Genomic DNA, 25,810 nt, shown 5'->3' on the forward strand with positions numbered 1-25,810 from the left:
TGCATTACAATCTGTTTTTATCTCAGCAAGACTTGCAGAACGCTGAAAGGTTGAGATAGCACTCAGACACATACATTTAGAGTCCTGGAAAATTTTCCCAGAGCAATAATACTTTCTTATATATGTCACATTGAAATTAAATGTTGCAGGTGAAAATAGATGCTGAATGCAGCATGTAATTAATTGTACATTATTTGTCCTGTGTAAGCACCTTCCTAATATAGCAATCTAATTTAATATATCCACTGTGTGAGGTAACTCTGTAGGTGAGCATGTCACACTTTACACATAAGCATTTATCACTCTGATACTGAGACTATCTGAACACTTTGCAGGTTGTATGTAAGATAATGAATCATTCTAGTTTAGGCTATTCTAAACTTGCCACTGATAATACTTGCTCACTTCTTTTGCCCTTGTTGTGAAGGTATGTAACCTACTTGTGTTCTGTGCCTGGAGTTTGTAATCTCATAAAAATATCCCCAACATGAGTTTCTAGGGTGAAGTGAAGGCTCACAGATGACAAAAGTTAGTCAACTATTCATTAAAATTGAAAATAATAAGAAAGGTTGCAATTTTAAGTTATAAGGGTAATATAACTAACACAAAGAACAAACTTAATAAATAGGTAAACGTTGCAAATTACATTTATCTAAAATTTTGTTTCTATAGTAAGAACACGTAAAAAATAACTTCCCCCTGTCAGAGCAGTCGTTTTGAGGAGGATAAACAAGCAGCACCTACAATTTCACTTATTTGTCCCATCCAGCTATTAAAATGCCTCTTTGGAAATCTGCTGGAGACCACTCCTTTAAGGATATCTGTGTGTTATTTACAATGATTTGTGGGAACAGCTAGACAGGGAATTTGGGAGTTTCTCTTCTCAGCAGAGTGCAGTTCCTCCGTGGGTATGGCAAGCAGGTGAGGAAAGTGAGGATTAAGGCTTACCTTGCTAAGCAGCGTTTTGTATTAGCAAATCTTCATTATGTTGAACTTGATAGTCTTGTCTCTGCTGTTTGTATGTGTCGAGCAAATACTGTCAAAGAAAGCTCATCTCTCACCCATTGCAGTGGGGAGTGCAGAATTTGATGATTTAAAAATTACTTGGCTTGCTTATGAAGTAATATTTACAAGTGTGTTCTTATCTTATTCATGAAACGACATATGAATTCACTTGGACAGCTGTTACCTTCTGAGTAGCAGAACAAAAAAATATGTCCATGTTGACACTTTGAGGTGTTGTGAGGGCAAGCAGTTCGCTTCTTGTGAAATGCTCTTCTGTCGGCCTTTTTTAATACTAGATCACGTCACTTGCTCTAAAAGGGACACCACAGTCCCGTTGTCACATACCAGAGGGAAAGGGTTTGCAGATGTGTGAGCGGGCAGATTCCGCTGTGTAAAGGCATCGCCACTTGCAGTTTAGAGGGGTTTGTTTCTATTTTTGGCTGAGAGTTGTCTTCATAAGTAATGTTTCCTGTCTGTTCTCAGTAATTTGAAACTCTGTCTTCCAGGTGTAAATTGAAAGGAAGGGGGATTTAAAAGCTCCTCTCTGTTACCCGTCCTAAATTTATTTATTTTCAGCTCCGTATGGAAAGCATATCCATTAATAACTTTCATGTCCACAGTTTGAGTGTGGGGAGTGAGGGCTCCGTGCATTATCAGGTGTTGACTCTTGACCTTGGTAATTACTAATCTATGCAATCGGGTCTTTCTGAGCCTTGTCAGCCTCGCTTGTTTAGCGTTTTATTTATTTTATTGGTTTCTACAAGTCCTGAATAGGAAAAAGGGATTTAAAGAGAAGCCCCCCAAAAAAAAGAAACCCAACCCTATGTTTATTCTTAAGGGGTGGAGGTCTTCTAGAGGGGGAGCTGGCTTGCAGAGGGGGAAGACAGTATTCTTATGCTAATCCGGGCTCTGGATAAGGAGCAAAGCAGCCGTGCAAACAATGGAAGTGGAGCCAGAAAGTCTGCGCTGCAGTCTAGCACGCCTTGAAAAGCATGTCAGGCCGGGCGCCTTGGGCTGCCGGGAGGGGCCGCGGGGGGAGCGCCTCCCGCTCGCTTTATGGAGCTGGCGGCGGGCCAGCGCGCTTGGAAACATCTTACTACCTAGAAAACGAGAGTTAGGGCTGGAAGAGGCGAGGGCAGGAGGGAGAGAAGTAGTTTATAGTCTTGCTTTTTTTCACGTTAAAAACAGCTAACTCCCAAACCCCGTATTGAGTTGTCTCAGCTTTGTTGCTGCTGTTTTCTTCTCCTTTGTACCAAAAATTGAAATTCAAGTGATGTGTCTTTTAAATAGCAGCCACATTTTCTAAAGGTTGTGCGTGAGAGAGGCCGGCTTTAGCAAGGTGCCCCTGCTGGGAAATGAGCTTACACCTCCCTCCTGTGGGCGAAGCGCTCGGGCCGGGAGGCGCGCCGGGAGCCGGGGCTGCGGGCCGGCCTGGGCACGGCAGGGCAGGGAGGTGCCCTGGCTCCGGCCCCTCGCTCCTCTGCCGGCACACACCGATGGCACTGACACACGGCAGAGCAGCGGTTTGTCCAGCATGCTTTCTTATTGATTAAAGTCAGTGACCAAAAATACAGGTTGTTTTCCTTAGGCATCGTGAAAGGAAAAATCTGCTCTTGAAGCAGAAAACAAAAACAAAAAGTTCTGCAGTTCGTGCAGAACTCTTCTTCTTGAGTTCCGTAATTTGCATAGTCACTTTCACTTTGGAGACGTAAAGAAGTTGTGAATTTCTCCTTCTAGATTGGGCAGAGGTTATAGGTGTAGCAGAAGCAAGCCAAGATCATGGGATTTAAGTAAAATAAATGCTTACCCTGCTAATTTCTGGATCTGGGTTTTTTGGTCTTTTTTTTTTTACCTGGATTAATGAATAACTGTCCTTAAATTACAAAAAAAAAAAAATACTTTAGGGTTGTGAAAACATTCATTAGTCTTAATAGTGCTAGAAGTCATGTTGCACATTAGAAACTCTTTCTATGAAGGCATTTGTAATTTTGAAGGCACTGGCACACTTATTTTAGGGTCCTTTGTCCACTTTTTAAAAATGTGAGCAAACATATATTCAGGATTGAGGCCCAGATTTTTCCTTTCCTCAGCCCACGTATATTATTTGCATCAAAATATTGAAACTCAGAGCCAAAATGTGTGATAAGTCTTGTAGGCAATATAGTATGACCTAAATATTTTTATTAGTAACATTAGTAAAATTTCTAACAGTTTTGATGATTTCTTTTCCCTTGCTGCTTATGCTCGGTGAACAAAAGTATGTTTCTAATGAATGAGATCTAAAAGGTTTAAGTTATGATTCCCTATTTGTAGTTACTAAATTTAGAGATGGAATGCATTGCATGTGGAGATTTTCTCCTTGTTCACATTGACTGGTATGGCAGTAAGGAACTAGCAAAAATGATAAATGATAAAAACATGTGAGAAGGATAGCTTCTGGGTAGAATAGCAGAAGTTGATGTCATTGTAGAAAGAGCATGGGTGTCCATTTGCTAATTGTCCTAAGGGCAGAAGCTCTAAGCCAGCTAATCACTTCCAAAGTGAAGGAGTTGAGAAAAGAGGTGAGTGGGTCAAGGTGAATAAAAATTGTGTATTGAAATTTTCTCTGAATATGTTCAAATAAAATAATGTGTCGTGTTTGTAACACATTAGGATATGTCTGAATATCTGCTTGCAGTGGGAAAACAATTTTGCTGAATGTCATAGCAGTTAATTTATTTGAAGAAACTTTTTAGCAGTAAGTTAATTGGACGCCCAGAGTAACAGTAAGATGGGCATTCAGGAGTGCTGTGAGTGGCGTCCCCAATTACCCAGTTTTGCTGGGCATGGTAGAAAGCAGCTAGGCTTTCATTTCTTCACAGTTAACAACTTTGTTTATGAAACAGACAGATATATCATAATTTGGTATTTTGCCTTCTAAATTCTGTCGTGATTTGATATTTACCAGCAGTGGGAAATCTTTGTTTCAGGAGATATCTGTTTGACTGTCCAAGGTGGATTTTGGTGGCTTGTCCCACTGATTAGAAATAAGAAGCTCTTTTCTAAGACTCTGAGCTCCCCTGCTGCAAAAAACCTTTTGTTAGGGTCTTGTGTTTTTTGAATGAGCAAATGTGTTGCAGTGCATGTGTTCTAAACACATGGTTCCATATGTACTACAGAGAGAACTAAGATTTCTTTTTTAATTCTTTTGAGAAGTATATAATAGACAAAGTTGTGCTTCATTTAGCATTTCAGATTTCACTTTAGTTTCTAGAAGGAGAAAGGACTTGTATAATTTACACAGTCTATTGGCTTTTAAATTTATGCAGTCAGGAATAGTTTTAAATAATTCTTACACAATTTACAGTTCAGGAGAATTATTTCTGTGAGCTTGAGCAGATTAGTGCCTAAATAGGGCCTTACGTGAAGTTGTTTTTGTTGATGGCTATGTAGTCATCAGGCTTGCAATAACCAGGAGGCTTCTCCATCAGCTGTAGGATTTCTTGACAGATTTTGGGGGTGGATTTACCTTGCTTGTTTAATTTAACATATTTGACAGCACTCAAGCATACATAGTTCGAGTGTTTCATTGTGACACTTTTCAACAGTTTGTGTAAGCATGCCTTGCAATAGAATAATAAAAACACATTTAAAAAGTAGGTTTTGTACAAGTATTTGACAGAATTACACAGTACACAGACTGAAACTTTCTTCTTGTTATGGGCTTGATTAAGTTTGACTGTTTGACTTTGGATAAACTGAAGCTAACTATAGCCCTTTTTGTATTAATAATGAAATGTAGTCCCAGATCAGTCTGTTCCTGTCCTGGCACCTGTAGCTACATGAGATGGTGTCCTTTGAAAAATAAAGACTAATGAAGTCTTTGGACTCTATTTAGTCTGAAAATCTGCCCTACAACCTTCTAGTTAGGAATTGTCTTCTAATTTCTGATCCAAATGAATTTTAATGGCTAATCCATAGCTTGTTGTTGAACCAGTAATTTTCCTAAGATTGAATAGCTGTCTTTCATTGTGTTTATTCCTGTTATGTTGTCAAAGTGTAGTTATTTACCCATCAATTTTAACTGTCTTAATTGTACTATTTTCTTTTCTTTTTATCCGCTAATGTCTCTCTTTCCTTGAGATAGTATCCTTCTAGATGGGTGTTGAATTTATCCATCATATTATCTTTGTGCTATTCATGTCTTGCTGTTTTCCCTGAGAAATTTTCCTAACTAGAGTTGTGTTTGTGTCTTTCTCCCAGCCACATCACATGGATGTGTCTGATGTTCTATAATCAGTTGGTGTCCTTGGACATAGCTATCTCTTATGTGTGAGCTTCTAGTCTGTGTGAAGCAGAAATTCCCAATAAGCATGCATGCAATATGCATGACTTTTCCAATTTCATGCTGTTGTACTTCATTCCATTTGTTACTTTAGTTCTTCATGTGATCCAAATCTTCCTGCATAAAGACAGCACTCGGCTGAACTGACAATTTGTTTGTCAGCAATTTTTTTAAAGTTTTTGCTTTCTCTGCCTACTTCATTAATGAAAAGGGTGAGTATTCTTCAGTCAAGCTGAATCAAGAATCAAGGTCCTCAGATGCCATTTGAACTAGGCTACTGATCTCTATTCTTGAAACTACTTGTCTGCCCTGTAGTGAATTCTTTACTGTTCTTATAATCCCTCTTTTCTTCATCCAAATGAGTAATTTTCTTTGTGGCACCATATCAGGTTTTTTCATAATCTTCCAGGGAAGCTGTTGTTGCACACTGATTTAGACTGACAGTTCAGTTTATCTCTGGCATTCTGTTCATCTCAAAGTCCTGTTCAAAACAGTCCTTGTGATTGAGGTAATATGCTTACAGTTACCTAAGTTGCTTCTTGCCCCAGTTACACATCAGAGAACTATTTAGTAAGTTTTACTTTTGTTGTGTTTGAATACATAAACTTGGTGTTACATGTACTGCTGCAAATGGTTTGAAATATCTTGTCTGTTGAAGTGCATTGTATGTTTAATTCTTGTGAAGTCTAAGATTGACATTTTTTCATGTGTTCCCCTTATACAATACTATCTTTGTTGTTACATTCACCACTATCATTCTTTATTGAAATTTGGAACAGCACAGCTCACTTGGTTTGGGGATCATGCTGTTAAGAATATTACATAGCCACATCTAAAGAACAGTTACCACTGAACTCCATGCTTTCAGAGTTGGTTTGGACCATGTGAGAGATCTTGCACGGTTCAGCTTCACATATTTGGAGTCATGCAGAACATTGGGCTGGACTGCTGTGATAGTGCTGTGAATTGACTGCTGAGTTCCAGTTCAGAAAAAACCCACAGTTTTAATAATAAAAGCATTTTCTTCAATAAATGATTACTAAGAATGATAATAAAATACAGTGCAGGAAAATCTGGTGTTACCATTGATTAATAGATTACTTTTTAGTGGATTATAGTTGAACGCTTCTTTGTGGCTACAGTAGAAAAGAGATTGAGAACTTTAAAATCAACTGATTGGCTTATGGATTTTAATTTCTTCAGCATCATTCTGTTGGCAGAGTAGCATTCCAAGTGTTAATTGCTGCTTTAATATATTTGAAGGGGTTATTTAGTTGTGTCATTCTAAACTGTTATATCAGGCAGGTTTTGGAGAAATTCCAGCTGTTGCTCTTTCAATTTTGTGCCTTAGCCAGGATTCCTAGTCTTCCTCTTTAATAGGAGTCTGGAAGGGTATTTTTTGTTTTAAAATGGGGAATTAGAATTTTTTCTCTTTGATTTTTATTGCATGGTTTTATACACAATATTATATTTTATGTATGTGTATGTGTGAAAAGGGAAGTATTGCTGGAAGGAAGATTGAAGTACAAAATACTGGTGGAGAACATTTTTTTTTTTAATACTCTTGGACAGCATTTCTGGAAACTACCTTAGAGTGTGTCAGTGAACAAAAATTACCATGAAATTGGAGTGAGTTGCACTGAAACGGTTAATTTCTTCAATTTTTTTCTTGGGTTTTTTGGCGGGGTTTTTTTGTTTTGTTTTGTTTTGTTGGTAACATGCTGTGTGTTACAGGGGCAAATACATGTTCCTGTGCCAATGTGCCCTCTGGTGAATTGGGGGGGGGCTATGTACAGCAGTGCAAATATATGTCCCTTCTGAAATTGGACAAGACAGAAATGATTTTTAAAAATACTTTAAACAGACTATTACTAAGATTTAGTTGGTTTTGCTGGATAGAATACCATAAATAAAGCCTTTGTTGTTATTGCTGCAAAAAGCTGTTGGCAATTTTCAAATTCCACATGTTTTATTGAGGATTGGAAGTTCATTGCCATTGAAACACAGAATCAAGCGTTAATACCTATGCACTTAGGTTGCTGGCCTGATGTTTTATAGCTAGAATGATGTTCCTTATTAACTGTCACAATTGGTGTTGTGGCATAGGGGACACTAAAGAATGAATATTTTTGCTGTCACACCGCTTTTCCCTCTGCCTGGCCAGGAAGTTTACTCTGAAGTTTCTGGTGCTCCGGACGTTTGCGCGGTGCGCAATTCCGAGTCCGTCCCACCACAGCCTGGCAATAATCCTGCCCAGGCCCGGGGCTGCCGTGGGGCTGGGGGTGCCTGGCTCCCTCTTTGTGGCTGCATTAGGGAGAAGTCAGAGACGTGTGAAAAGTAGGCCAGGGGTCGGGGCGGCGCCGCGCCCGCTGAAATTGGAAGTGACGGACACCTCCTGGCTCAGCCGCTAATTTGCCTCCATGTTAAATGCCTCCGAAGACTCATTAAAATGAAAAGTTCTTGGGTCTCGCCGACACACAGATTGAGTTATTGATGCTGGAAGCGGCCACCAACAGTAATTGCTGCCCATCCCCGAGCAAACGCCCGTCCTGGCATTCATGAGCAGCGCCAGGCTGACAGGGGTCAGGGGGGTCAACCCCACCGAAACGAGGCCGAGGAGAGGCAAAATCAGGGCTCTGTTCCTCTTTGTGCAGCTTCGCTTTTGTTGCAAGGAACTATTGAGGTGTTCAAGCTGCTTTTTAGTCCTTTGAGGCCCAATTATGTTCCCCTCGTGCATCACCATTGAAAAGTTCTGTGAGCGGAACGTGACCACAGCTACTGCAGTCTGAAAAAATGACTTCTTACTCAGTGTGGCTGTCTTAGCAGTATGTTCACCCACTGCACAAGAGCAGAATTATGTTTTATTTGTGGACCAAATGGCGTGTACATACACTAGTGTAATTTTTCAGGAGGAATTAATTTGCACACAGCTCGGGAATCCAGGGTGTAATGATTTTGAATTGCAGTTAGTGTTGTCTTTTTTCTGCAGTACTCTTCTAGGGGGAAAAAAAGTAACAAGTATATTAGGTAACCAAACTAACTGTTAAATTTAATGCAGATTTGGTTTTCATCCAGCAGAAAGGCTGGGGTTTTTTTGTAATAAAGCTTCTCTACCAGCAGTTTTCAACAAGTGGCCTAACATGGTGTTACTGCTTCCCCCCCCCAGTATTATGGGAAGTCGCCACTTGCATTTATTTTTTATGGGAAATAATTTAAAGAAGGTTTCATTTCTGTAAAGAAAATAGTTTTCAAACAGATTTACATGTTAAATCTGTTGAATACTACCTCTAACAGCTATATGCAAGTCTAAAATTATACATCTGTGACCAGTGAGTTGACATATCTAATATTTTAATAGGAATATGAAAACATCCCTGTGGGTTGTTACCAAAAGTTTATATTTCAGAAGAACCCTGCTATTCAGTTAGATAGTAAACATAGCTAATGTTTTCAGATGCTAATATTAATAAACACATGGGGTTTTTTTGTTGGGTTTGTTGGTTATGCTCAGCATGATGACCATCTTGAGGGTTTTTGCTTGTTTCAGAAATACATGAAGTTTTAAAATGTTTTGTTTTATTGTATTTTCCAGGAAACAAAGGTGGAAAAGCTCCAGAAGCATCCTTGCAGTCAAGCACCGAATCCTGTATTAGACTTCACAGAGCTTAGCATCTGTCACGCAGAGGGGCCGGTCGCCTTACACAGGAAGGATTAAAAGTGAACAATGACTCGATTGAGAGTTCATGAGCAATTGCTTGGAGCCTATCTGCTTATCATTCTCCATGTTCAAGGTAAATATAAACTAGTTGAAATAAGCTTATCTTTCTGATTTGTAGCAGAGTTGTGCATTTTCCAGTGGTTGAAGTAGGATTTTTTTTCTTTTGGAGTTTATTTTGCGGACAGGTGACTTTACTGGCCTGATGTGCCATGTGGATGCTTCCCTAAAAAGAAGGACATTCTAGTGGTCATTCATTGTAGTATAGGTTAGGTTTATTTTAGCAAATACTTAAATAGAAACAATACCAAAAATGCCTAGTAGATGACAGAGCAAGCTGGATGAGCAGCAGAAGTGAAGGTTTGACTTTCTGAATTTCGGTTTCCTCTGTGTGTGAATATTTGATTCCCTTTAACCTGACCCACTGAAGAAATTGCAGTGTGCAGTTCCCCATGCCTTTTGATGCTCCCATCAGCCTAGAGGTAGCGTGCCATAACTAATCTAAATTAATTTGTTGTGCCTACTTGATGGGCCAAGGTGAGGCTATGGACTACTCACAGATACCCTCGTTTTCAGTTAGTGAAGATACTCATTTGTATGTCTGTTGTCTTTCCATACACCAATTATCAAAAAACTTCTGGAGATCCAGTTCTCATTAGAACTTAACTCCTCTGTCAAATTGGGTTGAACTGAAAATATGCATCCCTGGTTGGGTCTCTGTGTAAGAGTGTTTGTTCTCCCAGCTGTGCACTCCTCCTTTGTTTGAGTACACAGAGCTTTCCAGATATTTTCAGAAAATAGAGAGAACAAATTTGGTACTGCCATTTAAATACTTGAGTATAAAAGGGTTTATATTCTTATTCCATACTCAGATCAATTACTGCTTAGTCCTTGATTTTGAGATACTATGTGAGATATTTACTTTCAAGAATAACAATTCAATGAACCCATTAAAATGGGGAGAGGAGGAAGCCTGATAAGTACCCAAATGCTGGTCTTTTTGGTTTTTTCTGGTGTGAATCTGCAATATTAGATTAAAGGATATGGCAGAGTTGTCTCTTCAAAGCCTGAGCTTGATACATCTGCCTGGACAGAAATAGCCTACTTTGGGGTATACTTGAAGTCTGTAGTAGATTTACAAATATTTGCAGGTAGCTGTAAGGTGCTTAGATTAGGTTATGGGAATAAACTGAAGAAAATTTCATTGAGAAATTAGGAAAGAAGTTTTGACTGAATGTGGTTAAGTATTACAACAGGCTGCCTGGGGAAGTAGTGCAATATTCATCCTTAGAGGTAGTCAGAACTTTACTGCAATGACTGAACAACCTGGTCTGATGGAGAAGTTGGTCCTGCTTTGACCAGGTGGTGGTACCAGGTGACTTCCAGAGACCTCTTCTGCTCAAAAATACTCAGACATAATGTTTTGCTGTGGAGCTTCTTCTGTTTGTATTCAAGCAGTCTTGGTGCTTCTGGTGGAAGAGACCAGCTTCTTCCCTTGTTCCCTGAGGACGCTGGGAGTAATATGCTTTGTTCTTTTTGCTGAAGTCATGGTAACTCCTCTGCATTAGACAATATTTAGCATTTTAATAACAAGCAATAGCAACAGAAGAGGTTTTTTTCCTCACTAGATTCAAATAGAAATAAAAATACAAATATACAAGTCTTCTAGTGGCTTAAAATTAAATTACATTAACTCCTTCCACAATCATGGTCATTAATAACAGTTCATAACTTACAGTAAGTAATATAGATAAATTAAGTTTAAAGACTGAAAATTATTTTTCAGCTTCAAAAGAAGAAATTTCTTTATCTTAGACATTTTCCTGACTTTCAAATCAATACTGAGGGAGTTCTGAAAGCCATGGAAAAGTTGAGCTTATTGAAATATTGTTAGTTCTTTGCAAGTTGCCTGAGGGCTTTTCTTCAAACGTAAAAAATATGCTTGGTTTCCAGGGGTGGTGAGGAAAAAAACAGTCAAATCTCTCTGCTTTTCCCTAGATTCATGGGGGAGGAAAGAATTAAGATCATAGTCATAAAGCATTTGAAATTTTTATAGGTAAGAGATAATCTGAAGTGAAAAGTTTAAACCGTTGAAAAAGTAGTCTCAACAAGGAAAAAATATATATACAGGTTGTTAGAAAAATGCATCATAAAGCCATCAACAGAGGTGAAAAAGATTCATTAGGAAGAATTGAAGAGAATTTGTATGATTTACAGAAAGAGGAAGAAAAAGCAGATAAAGTAGAAAACAATATGTGTACTTACAGTGTCTGGCATCCAGGTTAATGGTTTGCTCTCTTGGGGTTTTTCTGGAGGCTTCTTCAGAATGTTAGGAATTTCAGAGCTTACCAAGACCTGAGAGAATGATAAAAGCAAATGTGTCTGTATAGCTGCATGTATATATACATACCAGATTCCTTAACAGGTAACTTGAAAAAGCAAGTGGCTGCATGTGTTGATTACTGTGAAAATATTCTTACAGTAACAGCAGAAGCCAGAGGCAGTTCCATGACATTACTGGTGAATAGCTGCAGTTTCTGAGGTTGGTACTATGCAGGAGGGGGACCCAGTGGTTACCCTTTGGGTTGTATCTTTATAGCTTTGAGACTTCCTCACTTATTTTGAGAAATAGTCAAAAATAAGTCTGGGTTGCAGATGGACAGATTTAATAGCAACCTCTTCAATTAAAACATTTTGTATTTCCTTTCTTGCTGTGGAAGACCTTTGCAGTAGCTTTAAGTCTATGACTTGCTCTGCCTCTTCATCCACCTCCTTTTTCTGATCTCAGGCAAGAGGTCTTGGGCTTCAGCCACTCTTTTGTGGCTGCACTAAACAGTTTTTGTCTTCCCAGAAGTGCAGGGTTTTCATGCAGAGAACCACTTTTACTTCCAAGTAGAGTATTTCTTTGTTGTTATAGTGCATTGATGAGCATGTCTGATCAATATATGTAGCAGTAATAAAGTGCTTAACATCTACTTAAATATGTTCTCATAAATTTGGTTCTTCGTTGCTGGCAGTTTACTTCCCATGTGATTCATCACACATTTATGTATTCTTCAGAGACACCACAGAAGAGCAGTATTTTAATCCTTGTAAATTAGTTGACTAAAAATGTATTAATGCCACTTGATATGCATAAAGATATATTAAAAGTCAAATTTAAAAATAATTAGTGTTAATATTAAATATTAAAGTGGACTTAAAGTTGCCACTGTTAGGGAACTAAAAAAAAATCTGTTGATTTTAGTTCACTACTCTAATTACTTTCATTCAAATACTTGATATAGATAAGGTATATATTAAGATATATTCTAAAAACTTTATGCACTTTCTCAATTTCAGGTGAAGTAGTTAACTGAATTTGAATGTGTAAACTAATCTGAAACAAAATTCTAAAATCTATCAAAAGAACTTAGTTGTCAGTAGCTGATTCATTATTTGAAAACACTAGTTCTGTTTATTGGTGGTTTCCCCAATTAATGGCTGCATCTGTCTTTAAAACATGGGCAGAAACCATGTTCTTATAAATCTGTCTGATTAAAATTCTTCCAAGGATTACTTAAAGTTGATCTATTTCTTTATTAAAATTTCACATTTAGTTTTAAGTAACTTTACTTTTTAAAAACCCTTTTAATTTAAATTAGAATGCAGTGTACTTTTTAAGAAAAATGCACAAAATTTTCAAGTCTGGCTTTTATATTGAGTGCATAAGAACAGAGCAGTCTTCAGAAGTGACTTTTGGGGAAGGGAAGTGGGAGCAGAGGCTGAGGACTGCAGGCTGGGAAGCAGAGGAAGCAGGGGCTGCCTGTCTGTGTTGAGCACTGATGTAGCTCCTGGGAGAGCTGGAAGGACAGGAGAGAGGTTTTAAACCAGTAGTCTGGGAACATGCTGTGATTTTTAGGAACCAGTTCTGCTAGATGGAGCTACCTCTAACATGCCTGGTCTTTGGAGATCACAGCCTTGATATGTAAGAAAGCACTATAGGGAAAATTCTGGTTACAATGCCAAACACAGAGTTTGGAGAAGCATTGAAGATACTTTCTTTGCACTCATACAATTTTTCTGATTTTTAAAAAAATTATTTTGTCTTTGAAGAGCAAGTGCTAGTATTGTATTCAAGCTGTGTCAGTTATACTGAGGTTTAATTCACATAACAGAACATGTTAAATCATTATGAAAGTTTGTGATAGGCAGAAAAGTGAAATGTGCTTACTGGAGTGGGAGATTTTGCAGTATCTGCATCCTAAAGCAAGAAAAAGTAATTTGGAACTACCACATAAAAATGTCAAGGTATGCTTTTTCATAAGGAAGGCATGTCTAACATAAAGAGCTCTGGTACAACTTTCATCTTTGATGAAAAGAGCCCAGTGGCATCAGCAGGGAGGCAGGTGAAGGGGCTCTTCTGACTAAGATTCTTCTTACTTATATATTGAATTTCTTGGAGTTTACAAGCATGGATCAGAGTAGCTAGAAAGAAGTGCCTCTAGCACTGTATTTCTGCTAGGACAAATCCCTTTAAAGGATAGTGTACTCTGGAATAGAAATGGTTTTTATGGGCAACACCTATATTATGAACTCAGAAAGCTATCAAACAACTTTTCTGCTGTAGGCCATATTGGACCTTCCTTTGTGGAGAAAGAGAGGATACAAGTAAGCAAAAAATTGTAGGCGTAATTCGGCTTTTGTATTTGTCTTCTTACACTTATTGCTGTCTCTGCATTTCATAGAGCTGGTTTTTGTGGGTCACACAAATCTTTTCTTAGATCAGAAGACTTAATGAAATGATATCTGTATCCTGGCATTGAGTTGCAAGCAGGTTAACTCAGGTTTTAGTGATTAGTAACACTGCAGTGTCACGCACAGTACATTTTAAAGATTTATCCATGTTAATATTCATATTTGAAGTGTGCTTTCAAGTAGACTTAAATTTCTAACCTAGTGAGATTTTTAATATCCTGTGCTTCTTTGAAATACATTTTATAGTCTTAAGTTATTTTCTGTGACTGGAAGAAGCAGTGCTTTGAATAATTTATATTTTTGATCAAAGGCTGGATATGATACATTGTAAGCCATTGTTTTAACAATTTGTTTTATTATTAGCTTTTGAAATTTTTATTTATTTTATTAATATAAAGTTTAATTTTAAACAGAAAACCATTTAAGTGTTGTCCTGTCTGTAACAGTTGTTCACACTTGTAGAAATCTACAATACATACAGTGTATGATGGGCAGAGCAGAAGACAAAATCAGAACTTGAAGTCCCATCAGCTTTTTTCTCGTCAATGTCTTACACTACAGTGAAGTCAGGAGAATGTTCCACCCTTACTCTGATATTTTGTTGAATGTTGTAACTTTGTCATGCAGTAAAATGCACATTACAGAGCAGTTCGTATTTTTAGAAGTCTATGATACTGTCATTCTCAAGGCTGGGTAAACAGGCTGGAAGTGATCCAGGATCTTGAACAAGCTCATCAGTGTGTGATAGCTCATTTGTTGCTCATGTGTATTATTTTGCCCCACCAGCTCTGTGCAGTTTGCAGGTGGAGGTTAGGAAACTGCTGTGCCTGAAGTCTCTGGGTGCTGTGTTTCAGTGCACAATACACTGCACTTACACCTTTGAAGGTTATGTGAGATTTGTGTATGTGTGTTTGTTAGCTGTACTGCAGAGTGACAACTGCAAGTGTCATGGAAAAGAAGAGATTAATTACATCATCAAGTAGTGTAGTGTCACAAGATCCTAAAACATGATCCTCCCTTTGCCTGTCCTGTTCCCAGGGGGAAGATGCAGCAGTGTGAATGTCTGAGAGCTGGAACTCTGAGGGTGGAGACATAAACCTTGGAGCAAGATGTTCTTTAGGCCTATCCTTAGTTCTCTCTTGTTCATTTACTCAGTATTTATTAACCAGGAAGAACAGCAATGAAGCATCCTGTGAGTTCAGGGCCTTCATTTGCCCTCTTAACATCCCAGGTAGATGGAAGCCAAGTCTTTCCATGCTTGACTCCCATCCCCATACTCAGCAGCTGTAAGATGGACACTAATGAGTCTTGAAGTGCTGAGGATGAATTGCAGTACTGCAGTAAAGGATACAGTTAGGTATCCCTGGTGGAGGCAATTAAAAACTGTTTTGTGAAGTAATCCCAAACTTCCTCAAAATTTTCCTGTACTCTTCCCTGGGTATTCAAACTCCTGTCTAAGAAGAGTTCTGCTTGCAGTCTTAGGAAGTAAAGATGCAAGATCACTTAGGAAGTGATTTCCCCCACCCCCCCGATTCTTTGTGCAGTTCAGGTATTACCTGTAAGATGAAAGCAGGCTACTGTGGAGTTTTACATTACAAAAATAATGAAATTGTAGCCTGTTCTTGGTTTGAATAAAAATCTTTGCCTATAGAAACTGAACAAAAGTCAAAGATGCTGTTTCTTTGAGAACACAGTTATCTGTTTTGGATTTTATATGGCATGTGCTTTTTATAAATCTTGTAATGCAATCCATCTTAATAAATGAAGAGGGAAAATGTATTTCATGTCACTTTTAGTATAAAAGGTTGGTATACCTGTTGTCATGCTTCAGTGTTAGTTTACAGAGAATGATACTGCTTTAAAAGATACCAGACATGCACAAAAATGTTGTTCTTTCTGTTCTGAGCTAGGAGAAGCCATGCTTTAAGGGTTCCTTGGATTTCTCATCTAATAAACTGAAAAAACATTGCATTCAGCGATCAGGGTAGGAAAATGGATGAGTGACTGTAAGACACTGATCTTAAAGTACCACAAAGACTTTTAACATGTGGAATGTCCCTGAAGATAAGAGGGAGTTATAACATCAATTGTGAAAGATACTGTATTCGTTCAACAAAATCAGAAAGACAATATTTGTACATATGCAGTGGCTTCTGCTTTAAATATTAAGTAGAATTACCTGTTCTCTGAGCAGGTAAGGATCTCCTAAATGTGAATACAGAATGTTTTGTAATGTCTCTAGCAAAGTATTAAATTTACCTTTCAGTTTATGCTGGGAAGAAATATGTAGAAAGAGAGGGGAGGAGGATGGAGGAGCTGTTTCAATTGTGCGGGATTCTTCTTGGTTAAATCAGAAATACCTATAACCGACTCTTATTGTAGCATTGGATCTTGTTTCTTGTGAACAGTCTGTACAGATCGGGGCTATTTAACTTGGGCATTACTGGAATACTCTTTGAAGACTACATATTGAATAAAGCACTGCTCTGTGATGTCAGTGTTTAGGTAAATGGTGTATTTCTTAGGATATTCTATTAGTTGTATCCAGAAGAAGCACAGTTGCATAACTTTGCTGCATTGGACAGTGCACTAGGTGTGCTTTATTATTAACCAGATGAGGAAATCTGCAAGTCTGCTATTTTCAGTACAGTAGGATCAAATTTCACAAGTATTTAATTGGCACTTGTCTGAATGACACAGTGAATGTTACAGCAGAGTGATGCAGAGGGCTCTGTCTGCAAGAGGTTTTAATCAAGTTTTTCTGGGCACATTTCAAGCAAGGTACAACAGGACACTAATAGTCTCATCGCTCTGCAGCTCGTGTTTGCTAGGTTTGACAGGAAGCCCAAGAATCTGTTTGAAGACACTCTGAGTTTCCTGGTCAGGTTTCTTTTCCTTAGAAAAACTGAAATTTTTATTTTTACCTCCATTTTTTAATTAATAACTGAATTTGTAAAAGCTTCTGCTGGTCCTGACTGCTGCTGGCTTATCTTGCCAACACTGAGCCTCACACAGAGCCTTGCTGTAATCTCTGTCAGTGCAAGCGATAGTTTGTTCACAGCTCTTCTGTCTGTATTTGGTTCATACCTTGAGGATTTAGAGCCAAGGTGATGGAAAGAAAGAGATTAAAAATGTGTATGATAAAGCTGAAGGAGATGGGTAAAGATGTTCTCATCTGATATAGTAATCATATAGCATATTCCAAATGAGGCAGACAATGTTCATCATTTTTGTTCTGGATGTTCTTCACCAAGAAGAAAACAGATATTTTTGTCTGAATGCCTAGATTCACAAAAGCACTTTAATAATATGATCAAGAAAGAATGATGTTTAACTCTGCAACTGTTGAGAAACGGAGGGCTACTTGGAACATGATGCAGCCCTGTTTCTATTCTGTGAAAGCTCGTTTGGATGGATGTTCGTGTCATTTACTGAAATTTAATTTGCAAACAAGATTTACTTTAGCTGTGTTTTGAAGTACTAATGCATACAGAGATCAAAAAAACCAAGAGATTTTGGAGTTATTACTGCTCTTCCATGAGACTGTGAATCTATAAAAAAATTACTTCAGAAAATTAGAAAATTGCATATTAAGTATGTTCACTCATGCATAAAATTATTCTTGTTGTGGTTATCAAGCCGTCAGCATTTTGGTTTTCTGAACACATGAATGAGAGAAACTTTCTTCAGAAAATTCTAACCAGTTACACCACTGCTTTCCTGCCCTACATCAAAAAGAGAAAATATCTTTCTGTTTGTATTGATTATATATGGTTAGAAGATCTGCTGTTAAGGTACAAAATATGTCAGCTGGGTATTTCTAGAATAAAATGATTAACTCAGATTTCTACTATAATCTTGAGGGAGGAGATTGCCTTGTATATTTGAGTTATAAATATAACTGTTGTTGTCATGTTTTGCCTATAAAACTCTTGAGCAGTTGTCAAAGAGATGCAAACTTTTTTTTGTTGTATTTTTTGTGTCCAGGTCAAAAGCCAGACAGCATGCTTCATGGTACAGGAATGAAGACAAATTCTGACCAAAATAAACAAGCAAATGGAGTAACACTTGCTCCAGAGGACACCTTACCTTTTCTTAAATGCTACTGCTCAGGACATTGTCCAGATGATGCTATTAACAACACATGCATGTAAGTGTTGCATTCAGGATAGAGAGGCTCTTTGAGAATATAATTTTGGATTTTGAGAGAGCAAACAACTTTTGGAGGCTGACCAAGGTTCTCTCAGGTGATCTGACCATAGTTGATTATGTTCTGTGAATGCTAAAACCCATGGTCATCTCTGTTTTCACCACGCCTTAGAACAATTTACAACTGGGCATTTTAAACTTCTGTCCTGTTTTGAAGGGCAGAGGTTACTTAAAACCTCTGTGGTATTTTATAGCTGGGGGAGTATTAAGTGACCCAAATCTAAGCCTTCTGACATGACCACCTGTTTACTTATTTCTTCACTTAGTAGTCAAAAAGGTAGTGTAAACAACATGGCCATTTACTGAGAATTCTTGTTACATGTTCAGTAGTTACAGACTGTGGAAAAAAAGGCAGGGGAAAATAAAGAAAAGCCGGTGGACATGTAGAGACAGGAGGGAAGTTTTATCTTTGATACGTATAAAAATCCTAACAGACTCATGCATAGGTTATTTCCTTGAGGTGGGTGGGTTTTTTTCATGTTCAGAAACGTCCTTGTTTTTCTTTTTTTTTTCCTCCATTTGCAATTCCATGTTCAAGGCCCTTCTGTTTCCTTCCTTAGGAATTAATATACACAGTTGAAAACATATTACTTGCTCCTGTACTTTGAGTCTTCACTTTAACATAGGTTTCAGTTTCTCTAAGGTGTCACTTGGCAGTTTCTGTGGAACCCAAGGAGGTAGAATAAACACTGCTGTCTTTTTAAATGTAAACACAGGCAGTAACTTACAAACAGTTTTGTACTGAGAAAATGTTCCAGTATTTTGGCTTTCAAGCCTCTTGGTATTTATTTATTGGTTTTTATTGCCCTCTAGTGTGTGCAGTCTGTATAGACCTTACTAATTTTTGTCTGACCTAGCAACTGATAGGCCATTATGCTGATAATAAAGGTATTAGTTAAAAAACACACAGTGTCTATGTGCAGGGTACCTTATGGCATTATGCTTTCCACATCTGCATTTCTTTGAATGAGTGTAAATAGATCTTTGACAAACAAAATTATTTCTAAATTTGTTTTCCTTAGTATCTGTGTTGAGGGAATTAATGAATATTTGTGAGAAAGCATCCCTGTAGTGTTCTATTTGAGAATACTGTGGGGGTCTTTTATTCTCAACTGGATGGTAACCACTGTATTAAAGAATTTTTCTAGAAGTTTTCATTCTAGAATTCTTAATAGGTTCATGGTCAACTAATGCTGAATATTAAATGACAAACATGCTGGTAAAGCACATGTGATATGTTTATTGCAGAACTAATGGGCATTGCTTTGCTATCATTGAGGAGGATGAACATGGAGAACCCACGCTTGCTTCTGGCTGCATGAAGTATGAAGGTTCAGACTTCCAGTGCAAGGTGAAAAAATGAGATTTATACCATGCCATACTTCTATTTCGTTTTTATGCCACTCCCTTTTCTTATATGGGATTCTGAAGATGTTTCTAAAGCAAATACTGCTGCTATGATGAGTATGAGAGAAAAACTTCTAAAGGGATTGGGTTTTTTGTTTTAAGAGCAGTATTTATTTAACATATGGTTAACTGATTTTGACTAAGCTCAAGACTTTTCCCATGTATGAAATAGCAGCTTAAGTAGAAACCATCAGTTTCTGTGCAACAAGTGAAAAAGTCTCATGAAATATAAAAACATGCAAGATCAAATGTAGGCTCAGAGATTAGATGCTGTCTGTCTGCCACTGCAGAGTGATCTCATACATTAAATGGTGTGGTTGAAGTGCCTTTTAAATAAAATAGCTTACACTTTTGTCTGTGCTGTGTTGTAGCTGTAGCATCTCCTGTCCCTGTTTTAGCTTCAAAACCTGAATGTTCACTGAATTCTCCTTCAACAGGACTCACCTAAAGCGCAGCTACGCCGAACGATTGAGTGCTGCCGCACTGATTTCTGCAATCAGGATTTGCAACCAACATTGCCCCCTCTTGATAGTACAGGTAAACACCTCCTGGATGTGCACACTGCTAAGAAGTGCTGTGTAGGTTCTGTTCTTCCTGATCAACAGTGGAAATAAGGAAAAATGTTATTACAGTATTGCACAAATCTGGTTTTTTCCTTACTCAGTAATTTTTTATGAAGATCTGTACTACTCTTCTATTTTCGGTTTTCCTTTTTTGCCACTTTCAAGTTAATCTTTTCCTCGATCAGTCACTCATGGCATTTTTATTCTTGTTCTTAGTGCGTTCATATCTTGACTGCATGTGATCTTCTGTTTTTATTCTGTTTCCACAGTCTGATATCTTTTAAAATATTTTTCTTAATCTCTGCTGTGCTTTTACCATTATGAATGCCATCATAAAAAAACCTATTCAGACTTTGTTAACACCTCTTTATTGCAAATTCATTCTCTTCTTTCTGTTGTTCCCAGCGAAAATAGTTTATTTTCATGTGCTTACCCATTCATTGCTAGGCAAGTTGTACTGGTCTAACTGTTGCTTAATATCTGCTCAGAATCTTACTGCTCTAAATCCTTAATTTCTTTTCTAACAAACTAGCAAGAGTCAACCAAAACTGACAACTCCAACATCTGAAGCTGAATTTTTTTATTTTTGTCATCCAAATGAATTTATCTTTGCCTTTGTGGTATAAATATTTACTTTGATACACAATATATGAAACCATACCTAAATAAACTGTTTACAATATATGTTTAATTAATAGACTTTGGAAACTCTCTTTTTTTTCCTTTCTATTTTTTCTTTCTTTTTTTTCTTTTTTTGTCAAATAGATGGACTTTTTGATGGCAGCATTCGTTGGATGGCAGTGTTGATTTCTATGGCAGTCTGCATAATTGTCATGGTCATCTTACTTAGCTGCTTTTGTTACAAGTAAGAAAGCACTTTCTTTATTGGAAACATTTTTAATTTTGCAAATCAGTGTAAACAGAACAGTTATTTTACTAATGTACTCAGTTAATCATATGTAGATTGAAAACAGTTGTAACCTAATTTCACATTTCTGTGGGTAGCGGTTTCCATCACTAGGTAAAATGAAATGTTCACAGCAGAGAATTTAAGTGAGTTTGATCCTTTCCTCTGGGTACAAAGTATTTACAGTTTTGCAAGCTGCCCATAACTTTGATGCTAAAGCAGCTGATAAACAGGAATATCATCATGGTTTTATGCTTTTGGGTCTTCAGTCACTTTCAATAGTTAAATTTAATCTGCTTCTGAGATTTTCTGCTGAGTTTCAAAACTAAATAATTGTCCAGCTGAGCTATGGCAAATCATTCAGGTGCTCCTGTTAGCACCAGCCCTGTGCTGGAGGTGATCACTCTTCTAAAAGTTTCCAAGGCTTGTGTCAGCCTGTGCTGCTGTGGTTCAAGATTCTGTCTGCTCATTTAACCCAAAATCAGCAATGTTGTGCTGGTAACTCTGGCTGAGAGTTGAGTATTAAAAATGGTAGGTTTCCCCCTCACTAATAATCAGCTGACAAACCTGTACATGCATTACAACAGCTTCTTAACATTAAAAAGCTATATAAGTCACATTTCAGGAAAAGAAAAAATGCAGTAACATCTGCTTCTCTGTTTTTTCTTTTGAGAAAGTGTGTATATTTAAGTAGCTCCTTTCCTAGATCAGTTTGTTACATATTTTGAGTGTTTTGGAGTTCAGCTTAACTTGTGTTACTTTTGCAGACATTACTGTAAGTCGATGGCAAAGAGGCACTGTTATAATCGTGACCTGGAACAAGATGAAGCGTTTATTCCAGCTGGGGAGTCATTAAAAGACCTTATTGACCAGTCACAGAGTTCTGGGAGTGGATCAGGACTACCACTGTTGGTAAGTCATAAACTTGAGATTTTTCTTCAGTGAATTTCTCTCCATCACATACAAAGTTTGGTTTGGATCTAATGCCTAGAACAAAGCTGTTTGTTCATATGAAATGCTAATTATTTTATATGCCATTATGATGAAGGTGAAGTACAAACTGAACATGTTTAAAGCCCGTCTTCACATATTAATTAAAATTAAGTGTCAGATATGTTAAAAAATCTGTTGGCATCAGCAGAATTCAAAGAAAACTTAGAGCTTACAGCTATTAGGATAAAAATACAAGAAATGGCTAATATAGGTATCAAATTGAGTGAACTCAGAGATTTTACTTTCTTAGTATCAACTGACCATTAAAATAGAAAAGCTAGAGAGGGACTTTTTACATGAGCAGGTAGAGATAAGACAAGGGAAAATGGCTTTAAACTGAGAGTAGGTTTAGATGGGATATTAGGAAGAAATGCTTCACTGAGAATATTGAGGTGCTGGAACAGGTTGCCACAGAAGCTGTGGATGCTCCATCCCTGGCAGTGTTCAAGTCCAGTCTGGATGGGGATTTAAGCAACCGGTTCTAGTGGAAGGTGTCCCACCCATTACAGAGGGGTTGGAAGTGGATGATCTCTAGGGTCCTTTCCAATTCAAACCGTTTTGTGATTATTATTAATAATTTTGTTCATTAACCATCCTATATAGTACTTGCATAAAAATCAGCCAGTGAGATAGATGACTATAAATCAGAAATAAAACGCAAGAGACTATACCCTTCAGTTAGAAGTTGAGATGACTTAAATCTTTTTAGGTTTTTTTAAATACCTTGGAGGCAGCAATAATGAGTCCAAATTTTTTTTCTTCCTTAGGTTCAGCGCACTATTGCCAAACAAATTCAGATGGTGAGGCAAGTTGGAAAAGGACGATATGGTGAAGTGTGGATGGGAAAATGGAGGGGTGAAAAAGTGGCAGTCAAAGTGTTTTTCACCACAGAAGAAGCCAGCTGGTTCAGAGAAACAGAGATTTACCAAACTGTTCTCATGAGACACGAAAATATCCTCGGTAAGGCAGCAGAAAATTGCTCAGCTGCTGCAGGGTGCAGGAGGAGGAAGAGCTCTTACTGGGTGGCTTGAGGGGTCTAAGGCAGCTTCTTTGGAATCACCAGATGGGTTTTTCCCTTAATGTCCTCTAATAAAATGTTACTGAAAGGGTAGAATTTTGCTGCTTTTGGTTGGAAATATGTCTGCAATCTCTTTGCTGGAAGGCTGGACTGGTAACCTCACATACATTTAGAATCAGAGGTCCTAGATGGTTAGTTTTCATAAGGAAACACATATTTTCTGCTACAGCTCAAGAAAATACAGCTTTAGGAATTAGCATTAAACCTACTACACAAAAATTCTATGTACAAATAAATAGTAACTTTGTTTGTACATTTCATAGGTTTCATAGCAGCAGACATTAAAGGCACTGGCTCCTGGACACAGCTTTACTTGATCACGGATTATCATGAAAATGGATCATTGTATGATTTTCTGAAGTGCACTACTCTGGACAACAGGGCTCTGCTCAAACTGGCCTATTCTGCTGCGTGTGGCCTGTGCCACCTGCACACAGAAATCTATGGGACACAAGGCAAGCCTGCCATTGCACACAGGGACCTGAAGAGTAAAAACATCTTGATAAAGAAAAATGGAACCTGCTGCATTGCGGACTTGGGTCTTGCAGTCAAGTTTAACAGGTAATAAATCCTCTTTCATGGGAAAACTTTCATGTCATTTTTTTATTTAATGTACCAGATACCCAGTTTAAAAGGGCAGATGAAATCATTTGGTTGTGTGATTTAGAGGTTTTTTTTTCCAGTTTTGAGTAAAATGTAGTTCTTGAAAGCTAAACTAAAATGTAGTTCTTGAAAGGGAAACATCATGATGAAAATAGGTTGTTAAGAAACAATGAAAATACTCTTGTGGAAAATAAAAGTTTTGTAGAGGAAAAGCAGACTAATTTTTTTATTCAGAACTAGCCTTTCATAGTAATTGCAGTCATGTAAATTCTTTCATAGAAAATTCAAACAGCATGTAGATAGTTGAAACTTAATTGAAGATGTGATAATAATATTATTAAATACTTTTATTAGTTTAAGTTCTGTGGAGACAGAGACTTGTCTTTTTAGTGGTTGTGCCATACAGGATTTCATACCTTGTAACAGTCCACAGTTCAGTAACTTGCTAATGTTTTCATCTAGTGACACCAATGAAGTTGACGTTCCCTTGAACACCAGAGTGGGAACGAAACGTTACATGGCTCCAGAAGTCCTGGATGAAAGCCTGAATAAAAACCATTTCCAGCCATACATCATGGCTGACATCTACAGTTTTGGGCTGATTATCTGGGAAATGGCTCGGCGCTGTGTCACAGGAGGTAAACTTTTCAATATTCTGTGTAAAATCTACCAGGCCTTTCCCTCACTCTAGCAATGCTTCACCAGGAAATAATATAATTAGCTTGCTGTGTCATTAGGCTTGTATTCTTCAAAAGCAGTTGTAATAGTATATGACAAATACTTTTTGTGACCCATCCTAGCTTTTCTTTTACTCTTCTTTTGTATTCTTATGTATCTTCACCTGTGTTGTTCTTCCATCTTGTATTTCTCTGTGCTTCTGTGTAGCATGAAGTAAATTAGAAAAAGCTAAAGCTAGCATTTGGTATCAAAATCAAAAGCACTACAAGGAATTATCATAGCTACTAAAGTTAATGATCGTAATATTGGAGCTTTTATGGTAAATTATTGTTGTAGTGAAATTTTCAGATTTTTACCGCAGTAAAACAGAGTGGCAGAGAGTTAGTTTTTGTTCCCAGCTAAAGAAATCCAAGAGTAGATCTGTAGACTTATTTCTTTCAATTATTCCTAATCTTTCACAATGATCTCCAGGTATTGTTGAAGAGTACCAGTTGCCATATTATGACATGGTGCCAAATGATCCATCCTATGAGGACATGAGAGAAGTGGTGTGTGTCAAACGCCTGCGCCCAGTGGTATCGAACAGGTGGAACAGCGATGAAGTGAGTGTGCTCAGAGCAAAACTGTTCATTAATATGGGCTGGCATTTTAGGTTAATAAATACTAAAATGTTGTAAAGTAGGACTGCATTCACACATTCTGATACTTTGAAAACCTCATAGCAATAATAGGAGAAAGACATGCTTGAGATCAATTCAAAACACTGTACTTTTTAATGTATCTTTTCAGTGATCTGAGGGGAAGATACCCTTAAGCAGCATGCAAATATATGAATACTGCTCTACTTGAGATTGTGTATTTTAGATAGTGGAATATATTCAGAGTTTAATTGGAGCTAAAACTTAAATTATTTTTTAATTCATTTTATTAGTCTTAATAGTTATAGCTTATTGGTTTGTGGCATAAGATATTTCATGAAAGGTGAAGCAGTTCCTTTGTGAGTTTCCTCTTCCCTTTTTTTGTTTTTTGCTGTAACATCCCAGGACAATCTGGGATAAAACTAAAATACTCTCGTTTATATGTGTTTTTAACGGGCCACAGCTTGAACACAGTAAATAAGACATAACTATTTCACATAGCAAAATAAATATGCCATATCCATTTTTCCCCAAGTCCTTGACTTCTATGAATTCCCAGTTTTGTCCTTTTTTTTTTTTTTGACTGCTGAAAGAACTTTTGTCTCACCTTAATTTTCCCTGAAGGAATTCTCTATAGTTTTGTAGCCGTGTATGTGGAGATATTTCTGTTTATTGCTGCCATATTTGTACCACTGTTCTTGAAGTTCTGGTAATGCATCATTGAGAAAATCAACACTTCCATTAGTTCCAGCTACTGTAATACTAGGCAGGGAGGGGGTGGGATAAGAAGGATTGGCATGTGGATGTTAGGTTTGGGGTGTTTTGGGGTTTTTTCCTTCAGTAGGTCTCTTTATAATAGTTTTCTACCAACAATTTTGCAGAAAATTTGGAAGTTGCACATTTTTAAACTTGAAAGTTCTATAATTTGAGCTTGACAGCAAACCAGAATTATT

General features: G+C 37.5%; 1 protein-coding gene across 3 annotated transcripts in view; it reads left to right on the forward strand.

The window, feature by feature from the left end:
• The window catches only part of BMPR1A (bone morphogenetic protein receptor type 1A), a 74,232-nt gene that overhangs the window by 43,773 nt on the left and 4,649 nt on the right, over positions 1 to 25,810 (forward strand). For all 3 annotated transcript variants that reach the window (XM_030951541.1, XM_030951540.1, XM_030951539.1), the window contains 10 exons: positions 8,922 to 9,120; positions 17,769 to 17,931; positions 19,239 to 19,341; positions 19,835 to 19,934; positions 20,726 to 20,825; positions 21,635 to 21,779; positions 22,628 to 22,820; positions 23,202 to 23,499; positions 24,004 to 24,179; positions 24,691 to 24,821. In XM_030951541.1, the coding sequence (XP_030807401.1) occupies positions 9,054 to 9,120; positions 17,769 to 17,931; positions 19,239 to 19,341; positions 19,835 to 19,934; positions 20,726 to 20,825; positions 21,635 to 21,779; positions 22,628 to 22,820; positions 23,202 to 23,499; positions 24,004 to 24,179; positions 24,691 to 24,821 (1,476 nt within the window). In that variant the 5' untranslated portion in view covers positions 8,922 to 9,053. The remainder of the gene's footprint in view (positions 1 to 8,921; positions 9,121 to 17,768; positions 17,932 to 19,238; positions 19,342 to 19,834; positions 19,935 to 20,725; positions 20,826 to 21,634; positions 21,780 to 22,627; positions 22,821 to 23,201; positions 23,500 to 24,003; positions 24,180 to 24,690; positions 24,822 to 25,810) is intronic.

This window comes from Camarhynchus parvulus, chromosome 6 (genome assembly GCF_901933205.1).
Source record: "Camarhynchus parvulus chromosome 6, STF_HiC, whole genome shotgun sequence".
In the NCBI taxonomy this organism is placed as follows: Eukaryota; Metazoa; Chordata; class Aves; order Passeriformes; family Thraupidae; genus Camarhynchus; species Camarhynchus parvulus.